Source organism: Malaclemys terrapin, chromosome 13, assembly GCF_027887155.1.
Source record: "Malaclemys terrapin pileata isolate rMalTer1 chromosome 13, rMalTer1.hap1, whole genome shotgun sequence".
NCBI classification, from domain to species: domain Eukaryota; kingdom Metazoa; phylum Chordata; order Testudines; family Emydidae; genus Malaclemys; species Malaclemys terrapin.
Genome location: NC_071517.1, coordinates 16,633,887 through 16,645,973, shown reverse-complemented (window position 1 = coordinate 16,645,973; position 12,087 = coordinate 16,633,887). Strand labels below are relative to the sequence as shown.

Below are 12,087 nucleotides of genomic sequence, written 5' to 3'. Positions count from 1 at the left end.
TTTCCTTTACATTTGGGCTGCTTCTACACAGGTGGAGTTCTGAAAATCTCCTAACAATACACAATCACTGATGACAGCAATGGTAGAAGCACCAGCGTAGACCATCTGCTGGCATTTTAACCCCTGTCCTGTCTAACCCTGTTTAGTGGTAGATGACATGGGTGGTTAAAATTCCAGCAGTGGTTGTGTAATGGTGAAAGATTCTCAGAAATTTGCCAGAGCTAACAAGGCCCAAATGTAAAAAGAAATGAAGCCAATTAATCTACGATCTCCCTGAACTACGCTAAGAGCAACAGCCGTGTTAGTCTGTATCCGCAAAAAGAAGAACAGGAGTACTTGTGGCACCTTAGAGACTAACAAATTTATTAGAGCATAAGCTTTCGTGGACTACAGCCCACTTCTTCGGATGCATTCTATATGCATCCGAAGAAGTGGGCTGTAGTCCACGAAAGCTTATGCTCTAATAAATTTGTTAGTCTCTAAGGTGCCACAAGTACTCCTGTTCTTCTTTACGCTAAGAGCATAATAGTTAAAGGGATTGTGGGACTAGAACGCTTTGCCAGTTTAATGTTCAGTTTCTTAATGTGTGGGGAAAACAGTGTACTTTCTTAGAAAGCTTTAATAAAGATAAGCCTGTTGTACATCTATCTGATATTAGTTTGTCTTGTAGAATAGAAACACAAAGTCATTTTGTGTGCAAGAGTTTGAAGGTACAAAAACTTTAGGGAAATTCCCTTCTTTAATAAACTGACTACAAGTTTCCTCTCCACTTCTGATCCATCAAAAAGGGTGAGTCTACACTGGGAAATTTACCAGAATTACAATACCAGTATAATTATAGCACTATAGTTATACTAGTATAATTCCTCATGTAGACACTGTTATTAGGAAAAACAATAGCCCCTTTCTCCTAAGCTAAATCGAAAAAAAAGCCCATTGTTCTGCCGAATAAATGTCCTCACAGGGAGCTAGACTGGTATAAATATAGCAGTATAATTATACCAGTATAGTAATGCTGGTAAATGTTCCTGTTTGGCAAGCCCTCAAATCCAGAGATGGGAGTTCAAGGAATGGCGATTCCCACTTGACAGGCTGTGGGCTCAATATTACATATTTTTTTCTTTTTAAATCTACAGGCCACCTTTCATTTGGATACTATTGTTGAAATGTATCTGTGTAGGGTATGACAGGTTAAAGGACACTGTTAACTTAAATTTTAAAAGAACCAAGATTCCACTATTGCAGCCACTTTAGAGAGTGTGCCCCAATTCTTTTTTAACTAAATAAAAAATTATATGTTTTTTTCAGCTCCTGTGTTGATGTTGCAAGGAAAAAACTGATTAGCTGATCTCGTTTTATACTGAGACTGTATAAACTCTTTGCATCAGGAACCCTCCTTTGGTTATGTTTGTACAGCACCTAGCACAGTGGGAAGTTATCCACAGCTGAGGCTCCTAGGCCCTGCCACTATATAAACAATGAATGACAATAGGTATGGGAAACAACTCAGTGTACACAGGCGGATGGAAAAACAGATTAAACATGCAGCCTGCCTACGAACTGCAGTGACACCCTGCCATGTGAATCCCCGTGTGGCTGCTATGGGAACAGAGAACCTGGTCTGTCACCATGGCAACCCCGCCTGAGACCCTGTGTTGCTGCCATGGCAACACCGACCTGCGAGGCCCCTGGGCGCCCCGACTTCACACAGGCTGTGGGAAGATGCCGTCGGGAGGATCGAAGGCACGGAGCCATCACTGGGCGTGACTAGCTCCCCTTTCCCAACTGAGTTGTGACTTTGGTTTGAACTATCCCTGGCAGGCTTCCGTGGTCAGCCCGCGCAGCAGGAGAAGGACCCAGCTAGAACAGCCCCTAAATCCAGTACAGCGCATGCGTGTTCGCAGAGCCGCTCCGGACGAAAATATGTCTTGCCTCCGGAAGCGGCTGCGAGAACCGTTACGCACCGCGCGTGAGCCGTTTAGGACGGCCCTGCGCATGCGCCTACGCGGGGCTGGCGACTGATGTCCTGCTTTGCGCATGCGTAACATCTGTATATTATCGCTCTAAACTCTTACCATGCGCGGACCCAGGGAATGCCCGGATGGACGCGGCCGACGTTGCCCCGCGCGCTGTGCGCATGCGCAGTGTGAAGATGGTGGGGCTGGATATGGGTAAGTGATAGCGGAGTAAATCCCAGCCAGGGCATTAGGCGGCTGGCCCGGCCCCGCCCCGCGGCTGGTTCTCACCCTCTCTCCCTTCTCTCAGATTTCAGGGACCGGCAGCTGAGGCGGCGGCAGCAGCAGGTGCTGCAGCAGCGTCAAGGTATCCAGGTCTGGCGCCTGCCCCGCGGGGCCCGCTGCCCCTCAGCCTGGGCCCCGTTCCAGGGCCAGGGCCAGCAGCCGTGGCCAGTCGCTCGCAGGAAGAGAGCGGCCGGCTCTGGGCAGCCGCGGCCAAGGACGGCAGCCGCCCCCAGGGCGAAAGGGAGCGCGGCATCGGGCCCTGAGGCTAAGGCGGCTGGAGCGGCAGACCCCAAGGTGGCTGGCGGGAGCGTGGGGGCAGGGAGCGCGGTGGGCCCAGCAATGACAGCGGCCTCAGGCGGGAGCGCAGCGGAGACGGCGGCGGCCCCAGACCCCGCGGTGAAGGTGGCAGGTGGGAGCGTGACCATGGTGGTGGCAGCCTCGGGCCCCATGGTGAAGGTGGCTGGCGGGAGCGTGACCATGGTAGCCCCGGGCCCCCCAGCAAAGGTGGACGCTGGGAGAGTGGGGGAGATGATGGTGGTGGGTTTGGGTCCTGTGGTGAAGGAGGCTGACCGGAGCACAGCGGAGACGACCATGAAGGTGGCTGGTGGGACCGTGACGAGGACAGCAGCAACCTCAGACCCTACGGTGAAGGTGGCTGGTGGGAGCCCAGTGACCTCAGGCCCTGCGGTGATGTCGGCGGCCTCAAGCTCTGGGGCGACGGGCCCTGCGGCGAAGGTGGCCAATGAGATCATTCAGTCTCCCTCTTTTGGGTCACAGGCGGCCATCCCACTGCCAAAATACAACAGTGGGGTATCTGTATCTACAATGGAGCCCAACAGCAGCAGCACATTGGCTTTCAAGGGTTCTGTGGTTTCAATGGCAGCCACAAAGAGACACAACAACAACAATGTCCCTGTGTGTGGGACTCCAGCAGCCAAGCTCCTCAAATTGCCTGGGCCTGATGACAGCCATAGTCCAGCCCTTTTGGAAGCCTTCAAGGCTGTGGTTGCAGCTGGTGGGAGTGGCTGGCTGGACCCAGTGGCAGTGGCTGCAGTGAAAACAGAACTGGAAGTGGGCTGCTCCTTTGAGGAGGACCTGGGAAACGGGAGCAGAGAGACAAGTGGCAAGAGCAGTGAGCCACAGCAACTCACCTGGACCCCCACCCTACTTGTGACAGAACGCAAGAGAAAGAAGAAGCCTATTAGCCAGGAGCGCACAACCTTAGTGAACCTTGTACCATGCACTGAGGATAGGATAAAGGAGCCTAAGCCCAACCCCCTGGGATCAGAGGACCAAGCAGAGGCCTACAATATGGAGCCTATGTTGTCATTTTTCCCACCAGATTCCCACATTAGAAGCATGGTACCAGGTGAGTGGAGTGGGAGGGCTTCAACCTATGGAATTCTATAATGCAGTCCGTGGCAACAGAAGATGTTGAGACTGTGGGTTCCAGGGTATGATGCTTTATCTTTAGAGGTAGTCTGAAGATCATTTGTGTATATTTTCCTGCTTCTTTATGATGTATGGTAGAAAAACCCTAAAAAGAGATTGATATAAATATAATGGTGTGGGAGAAGTAGAAATGATTCTATGATTGTTTGTAGATCCCTGTTTCACCTGGAAGACTATAGGTGACTAGAAAAAATTAGGACTAGGACATTTGAGAAGCCAGGCAACAAAAACCATAATTAACTGATAAGAGGTAGTGGTTTTTTATTTATTTTTTTATTCAGACTGTTTAATATTTCTCATTTTTATTAACATTTTTTTTAACTCAAACATCTGAGAATCCATTAGGAGAAAATAGATCTTAAATTATGGACTGAGGGAACTCCAAGTTCACATCTGAGGCTTCCAAGGAATCCTGGCATATTGCTGACTCTTCCTGCCCCCCTCCCACTGCTACCCCTTCCCCATCTCCACATTGGCCCTTCAGTCTTCCTCTCTTCTTCTTCTTCTTTGGTAGTGACTCTTCTTTTTTGCTTACATGACTGGGGTACTTTGTTACTTTGCAGCCTCTAATGTCTCTGTGGTATTACCACCATAACAGTGAATGAGTGGCAGGGAAGATGTTGCTCTGTAAGCAGTAACTAAATAACAGAAAATCTTAGGCAGTTTGGATTTGGAGGTGCAGGAAATATAAACTACTAACTGTCAAAAGAAGTCATGCTGTGAGCTGGAGATTACTTGTATGCAGTGTCGTTGTAGTGGTTTCGGTCCCAGGATATTAGAGAGACTCTCTCACCAACAGAAGTTGATCTAATAAAAGATACTACCTCACCCACCTTGCGTCTCTGGAGGTTACTTGACTTTCAGTGAATGAAGCAATGGCAAGGAACTGTAGCAAGGAGTGCATTGCGGCTGATTCGGAATGAAAAGGTGGAGGTGAGTGAGACAAGCAAAGACATCTAATGTCCTGTGGATTCTAATTTCACATCTAGGGGAAAGTGAGCCCTCATCCTGATTGCTCTTTTGGAAAAATGTAATGTATTTGGAAATCATCTTAATGCTAAAACAAAATTATGCCTTTCCCCTTCTGATTTTTCAGTATCTTTTGTTATTTTCTTACCTGAGGTTTTGTGACTTAGTCTTTCTCTGATGCTTGATTTCAATCAGGAAATGTGGGAATTGTAGGAAGTAGTGATGGAAGACATCTGTTCAATCATTTAGTTTACACACCTGCTACCTGACTAGGGCGGGATTGTTGCTACAAGACTTTTTCCCAGTGCTGTCTATAGGTCTGAATATCCCAGTTGATGGAGTTTCCACTTCCTGGTGGCAACATATATTAGGCTGTGCAATAGGGAAGTACTTTCTTGTATTCAGCCTACTTTTTTAAGCTTTGTTCCATTCTTTGCTGTTGTTCTTGAATTGAGGTAATGGCCAGAGGCCTCAGTCAGGATTGGGTCCCTGTTCTGATCCATTCTGTACATACCCATGGAAGATGGTCACTGTCTTAAGTGTTCACAGTCCCCATGCACTACTGTAAGTTATTTATCTTCCTCCTTAGTGTTTATATCCTTCACATATTTGAATTGCTACTTCTTGATTGAGTACCTCTTGTTGTGACTGAGGAGTGATATCTGTGGTTGGCTGGATTTTTCTTTCTTTTTTTAATTCCATGTTCTTCCAATTAAGGCTCTTCTTTCTTTTCTCCTTCATCTGTTTTTGACAACCTTTGCTGCTTCCTATGTCTCCCCTTCCCAAACTCTGCTTCCTTTCCTCTTTGTGCTCACATACATCCATGTATCTAGTTGTCCCTCTTCCAATTCTTGCGTGTACTGTGGGCAGAATTGGAACAGGAGTACTGATAGCAGGCAGAGTGTGATTTGAGAGTGAGTGACTGGAATTAGCATGTGCTCTTGCAATATGAGGACTGCTGTCCTGCATGCATTCTACTGATGGGATATGAGGAATTAATACAGAAAAGCAGGAATGTTCTGTGAAAATCTTTGCTTAAACTTGGTCATGGCAAGAAAATCAGTTGTGACCCTATAGAGATTAACAGCCTGAACAACATGGTATGAAGAATCATGAAGGTGACCTCTCTTCCCCCCCACCTCAAAAACAAATTGACAATATTGTGCATCTTGCGACATATGTGACAGTAGGAATAGGATTTAATTCAAACTCTGAGCCTATCAGTGAAGGATGTTTGTGGGGAGCTTGCTTTAAGCTTTAAGGGAAGTAAGGTGCAATTTAAAGTATAGCTCTAAGGCAGGGGTCGGCAACCTTTCAGAAGTGGTGTGCCGAGTCTTCATTTATTCACTCTGATTTAAGGTTTCGCGTGCCAGTTTTTAGAAGGTCTCTTTCTATGAGTCTATAATATATAACTAAACTATTGTTGTATGTAAGTAAATACGGATTTTAAAATGTTTAAGAAGCTTCATTTAAAATTAAATTAAAATGCAGAGCCCCTGGACCGGTGGCCAGGACCCGGGCAGTGTGAGTGCCACTGAAAATCATCCATAGGTTGCCTACCCCTGATCTAAGGGAAACCAGCCTGCTCATCATGGGGTTGGTTTTTACTCTTTTCTTTGTTATAGTTTGGTACTTGAAAAACTGTCACACTTGTTAGTTTTGGATCTTTATAGTTTTCAGTCAGCTAGGACTGGGGTTCCTGGGGTGGTGGGATATAGACCTTATAGCGTCTGTAAAATTAACTGTATGGTATTTTATTTTTAGGTGGTGATAACTTTATGCAAGCTGAACCAAAGGAAATATGGATTTGCGGCCATTCTGTGATTTTGGTGACAAAGAGGAGGGCAAGCACTCACCCACATGGGCTGCAGCTGGGTTTCCCAAGTTCGAGTGCATTTTTGTATTGGCATGGCATACAGGCAATGCTGTGGGATCAGCTCTTGCCTCTTCTTCATGAAATTTATTATCTCAGGTCTTTTCCATCAATTATAGTAATTCACCTTGGGGAAAATGATCTTGTGCAACACACCAGTATGTCACTTATTGTCAAAATGAAAAATGACTTGGGCATCCTTAGAAGGGCCTTCCCTGATGCCCATATAATTTGGTCTTCACTGTTGCCAAGGCGTTTTTGGAAAGGAGCCGAAAAACCAGTGAGTATAGAAAAGGCACGGAAGGGGATTAACAGGGAAATGTCCCATTATTGCAGTGAAAATGGCATAATGTTTTTGAGACATGATTTAATCACTTACGATAAGCCAAACATGTTCCTGCCTGATGTCGATGACTTGTCTGATGTAGGAGCTGATGTTTTTACAGCAGATTTAAAAGGGGCCCTACATTCCTGCCTGGGCTTTGGTAAAGGCTAATCTGCTTTTGTCTGGGGAAACGAATTTTTCAGGACTGTTCCATGACATCCCATCTGTGCACGGGAGTCTAGGATTTGAGGGACAGGGAGGGAGATGGTCATACCAGTTGAAAGTTAAAGCTTCGTTGCTTTAAACTGGCAGGAAGGAGCATTTTGCAGTTGCGTCCACATCCTGTTGTCCTTGGCAAGTTCTTGATGTGCCGGAAGTTAAGGTGGGTTTGGGTTGCCCACCCATGGAGTTTCACAGGTCTGTCAGGTCTGTGCACAAAAGACTGTAGTAACTATGGAGTTACCACCACCACCACCCCCCTTCCCCTGTGAAGAGGGGACACTGGACAGATACATAACCTCTGAGCGAGTTAATGTTCATTGTGTTAATTTTGTTCATTTTGATCCCTCATAGCAGTATTCTTGTAGACAATAAGATGTAATTCAGGATTAACGAGTTTCAGATGGCTCGTTCACATATTTCTATCTTAAATTAGATGTGTGTGGAATAAACATTTTGTTTATGGTGTGAGTGTGTGTATATACACACATGCATACACCATAACACATTTAAATGTAACTGTGCAGCATGGTATGTTGTCTCTTATGCTTTGGTATAATAGACTGTAATTGTTGGAAAGTTATGGACATTAGCAGGGCTTTGGACCAGATCCCGGAGCTGGAGTGTGGAGCAGCTCCGGAGCAGTGGAGCTGCAGGTTTTTGCCTGGAGCTGGAGTGGAGCCAGAGCACAGCTCCAAAGCCCTGGATATTAGGGCTCTGACTAAACAGACTGTTTCCAATTATTCATAGAAATATAGGGCTAGAAGGGACCTCAAGAGGTCATCATGTCCAGCCTTCTCAGTGCTGAGGCAGGACCATCCCTCTGTTCTTAAAAAACCTTCAAGGATGCCTATTCCACAACCTCCCTTGGAAGTCTATTCCAGTGCTTAACTACCCTTCTAGTTAGAAAGTTTTTCCTGATAACCATCTTAAATTTCCCTTGCTGCAGATCAAGCCCATTACTTGTTGTCTTACCTTCAGTTGACATAGAGAACAATGTAATCACTGTCGTCTTTATAACAGCCCTTAACATCGTGGAGGACTGTTATCAGGTCCTCCCTAGTTCTTTTCTTAAGACTAAACATGCCTAGGGTCTCCCCTTCTCTTCCCTCCTCCCCACCCCACCCCACTGTTCAGATTTTCCAAACCTTTTATCATTCTTGTTCTCCTTTGGACTCTTTCTAGTTTATCTACATCTTTCCTAAAGTATGGCACCCAGAACTGATACAGTATTCCAGCTGAGGCCTCTCTAGTGCCAGGTAGAGCAGGACAATTACCTCCTGCGTTTTTTATATATAGCACTCCAGTTAATACACTCCAGAATGACATTAGCTTTTTTCACAACTACATCACGCTGTTGACTCATATTCAGTTTGTGATCCACTACAACCCCAGATCGTTTTCAGCAGTACTGTCACCTAGTCAGTCATTCCCCATTTTATAGTTGTGCATTTGATTTTTCCTTTCTAAGTGTAGTACTTTGCATTTACCTTTACTGAATTTCATCTTGTTGATTTCAGACCAATTTTCCAGTTTGTCAGTCATTTAGAATTCTAATCCTATCCTCCTACGTGCTTCCCAGCATGGTATCGACTGCAAATTTTATAAGTATACTCTCCACAGCATTTTCCATGTTAATGAAAATAGTGAATAGTACCAGACCCAGGACTAACTCCTGCGGGACCCCACTAGATTCATCCCTACCAGTTTGACAGCAAACCATTGATAACTACTCTGAGTATGGTCTTTCAATCAGTTTTATACTCACCTGATAGTAATTTCAAATAGACCACATTTACCTGTTTTACTTATGAGAATGCCATGTGGGTCTGTGTCAAAAGCCTTACTAAAAATCAAGGTATATCCTGTCTGCTGCTTTCCCTCATCCACTAGGCCAGTAACCCTGTTAAAGAAGGAAATTCGGTTGGTTTGGCATGATTTGCTATTTCTTATAACCCTGCTATCCTCTAGCTGCTTACAAATTGGTTAATAATTTGTTCCAGTATCTTTCCATGTGTGCAAGTTAGGCTGACTGGTCTATAATTCCCTGGGTCCTCTTTGTTCCCCTTTTAAAAGATAGGTACTATTTTTGCCCTTCTCCAATCTTCGAGTTATTCACCCAGCATCCATGAATTCTCGAAGATACTTGCTTACGGTTATGAGGTTGCTTCAGCTAGTTCCATAGGTACAATAGGATGAATTTCATCAGGACCTAACAACTTGAATACGTCTAACTTATCTAAATGTTCTTTAACCCATTCTTCCCTATTCTGGCTTGCATTCCTTCCCCTTTGTTGTTAATATTGTGACCCAATACTCAACACCATTAACCTTTTTAGTGAAGACTGAAGTGAAATAGGCATTAAACACTCAGCCTTCTTGATGTTGTCAGTCATTCGCTCTGCTTCCCTGCTAAGTAGAGGACCTATGCTTTCATTTGTCTTTCTCTTGCTCTTCATGGTTAATCCTGTGTTAACACTAACAAGTACATAGGGCTCGCAAGTATCCTCTATCCCGTTCTCATTTGAGTCTAGCTTCCATCTAGTGTCTGACTAGTAACCTGCTCTGCAATAGAGGTTTTGACAAAACTGGCTTCCTCACCATCAGTTGCTCTGCAACCTGTCCTCAAATAACACATTCATTTCTGGCTATAATCAAGAACTCTACCTTCCAGCACACTACTGGCTTGGATGCTGACCTGCAAACAAATCACTTACCTCTTTGTGCCTCATCTTACCATTTCGTAGTCCCATTTCAAATTTACCCATTTACCTACCTCAAAGAGTTTGTTAAAGATATTAAGTGCTCAATAGCTAGGGATTATAATTTTTTTTTCTTGTATGTCTGTATAAGAACACATAACTAGTGGGAATTTTCTCCTGAGGGTCCAGTGAGAAACTTTCTCTTGTTTTGAGATCATTTATATGAATAGCAATCAAAGAGCTGACTGTTGAAATGCCATCTAATTCTTTCCCTATGTTTGTGTTAAGCCTACAAGTCATTGCTTAGAAGGATCAGAATAACACTGTTGATGGTATACTGGCCAAAACACATGTGTATGTTTTGTTTATGGAGTGGTTTATACTGAGAGGTCATCAGACTGGGAATGGCAGTAACTCCACGACTTCCTGTCTTTGCACGGGAGTCTGGAATGAGGGTGAAAGGGGGTTGAAATACCATAAGCTTAATTGCCAGAAATGGGCAAGAAGAAAAGTTGTCCATGTTACCTGCAAATCTTTTGGAAGACAGGAGGTGGAAGATTTGGGGTAGTCTAGGAGCGCCTCTCTAAGGCAAGGCTGTAATAATGATGGAATCTCCCAAGAATGGAGAAATTGGCTGATGACCTCTTTCAATTGACTGTACATAGTTGTTGAGCATTTTTGTAGGTGGAACATATTTGTAATGTGAACAGCACTGTAACTTTTTGTACATTAATAAAGCTATGATTTTTGTGTTCTTCTCTTCAAAGCTGTGATATATTTGTATGCTCTGGTGAAGTGCCTACCAGTGTTTAGCTTTCTGCAGAATAGCAAAACCTTGCATGCATTTTGTTTTGCATTGCAACCCAAAAGTTAACATGGCTGGGAGAGCTGATTGTGGGGCACTTTTAAGTAAAATTCATTACTACTTCATAAAGATTATAAGCAACATACCCTGGGGTTCCTATGATCTTCAGGTAGAACTGACACATGCTTGCAATTTTTCCCCCCACCCCTATTTGGTTTCTATAATGGCACTGGCAGAATGCCACTCTTGATGTCTGTCAATGACACTCAAATGATGATGTAATTAAAATTTAATTTTGTCAAACAACTTAGTTTTTCTATAGTATGAAGTGAAACTTCAGAGTAGTGCTGAGTAAAACTTTTAATATAGCAATTAAACTGCAAGTATTTTTTCCCTATGCCTGTGCCCGGTATCTCTATGAATAAGGCTTTATAGGCCTAAATGTCAGTGCTCCATAATGATTAATATGGTAGTAAAAGCAATTACATGGTATATCTTTGTAAATGCTGTGGTAGCCTTTCACTTATTAGCTTGTACCAGCCTCTGTTTTTGATGGTTCTAGTCTTGGCTAGAACTCGCATGTGGTACTGAGATACTACCATCATTTTTATATACATACCCAGAGAAATGGGGTTCTCAAGGAGTTAGCCCTTTTTTCCTCTGCTCCTTTTTCAAACTAGCATGATCAGACCATTCCCCTTAAAGAGTGGATCATTGGTAATAAGTACTAATGAATGATGCTCTGTTGGCTGTCAGGTGGCATTAACAAATTATTATTTTATTGTATTGTTTCCTTCTCTTTTGTCCCTCCCCAAAGGCCGACCAGAGAATTTAAAAAAACAAACAAATTGAGGACAGTGTGATACTTGCTTTACACTGATGTAAACAGAGTGCATTTTCATTTACTTTAATGGAGTTACTCCTGACTTGCACAGATTTGTAAGGGCAGTCAGGCCTTAGAGATGCTGTTAGGTCATATAGTTTGACTTTCTGCTGTGTCTAGGTGACAGTTCTGACATCTCAATAACATAATTGGCCCTCTAGCACAAGGAACAAAAGCCAGTGGTGGCTTCAGCTTTCCAGCTCTGGTCTTTGCCCATGGTTATGTTGTCATTGGTTTGGGTGTATTTAACCTTCAAATTGAACTTTCAGGATGGAAATGCATTACATTTGATTGTTTAACAGAAGATTGATTCCCTAGAAATATTCGCTACATACAAAACGGATGTGGGGAAAAGGACAGTGTTACTGATTTAGGCCAGAATTTTCCAACTGGATGCCTAAATTTAGGTTCCTAAATAAGAGGCTTGCCCCCACTTTTTTGCTGTTGTAGAACACTGAATTTTGTAAAATTACCTGTATTAATGAGCTTCTATGGAGTTAATAACATTAGCCTTTAGTAAAATGTAGAAAGTGAGTTACCTCTTCTTGTGAAGCTGTATGCAAATAAAACTTAATTCTTTTGGTTTATACACAAGTCAAATAACAAGTTTGTGTTACTC

The 12,087-nt window shown here is 43.8% G+C and overlaps 1 protein-coding gene across 1 annotated transcript; it reads left to right on the top strand.

Annotated features, from left to right (window-relative positions):
• The first annotated feature begins 2,101 nt into the window (after positions 1-2,101).
• On the top strand, positions 2,102-10,534 carry LOC128847874 (uncharacterized). The gene is made up of 3 exons (XM_054047605.1): positions 2,102-2,171; positions 2,266-3,609; positions 6,426-10,534. The coding sequence occupies exons 1-3, from the start codon at positions 2,102-2,104 to the stop codon at positions 7,028-7,030; spliced, it is 2,019 nt and encodes a 672-aa protein (XP_053903580.1). The 3' UTR covers positions 7,031-10,534.
• The last annotated feature ends 1,553 nt before the right edge of the window (positions 10,535-12,087 follow it).

What these genes read in the sequence shown, in the direction of transcription:
- LOC128847874 (XM_054047605.1), top strand. Translation starts at nt 2,102, where the DNA reads ATGGACGCGGCCGACGTTGCCCCGCGCGCTGTGCGCATGCGCAGTGTG. An exon ending in GATGGTGGGGCTGGATATGG is followed by an intron (nt 2,172 to 2,265) that starts GTAAGTGATAGC and finishes CCCTTCTCTCAG; the next exon opens with ATTTCAGGGACCGGCAGCTG. An exon ending in CATTAGAAGCATGGTACCAG is followed by an intron (nt 3,610 to 6,425) that starts GTGAGTGGAGTG and finishes TTTTATTTTTAG; the next exon opens with GTGGTGATAACTTTATGCAA.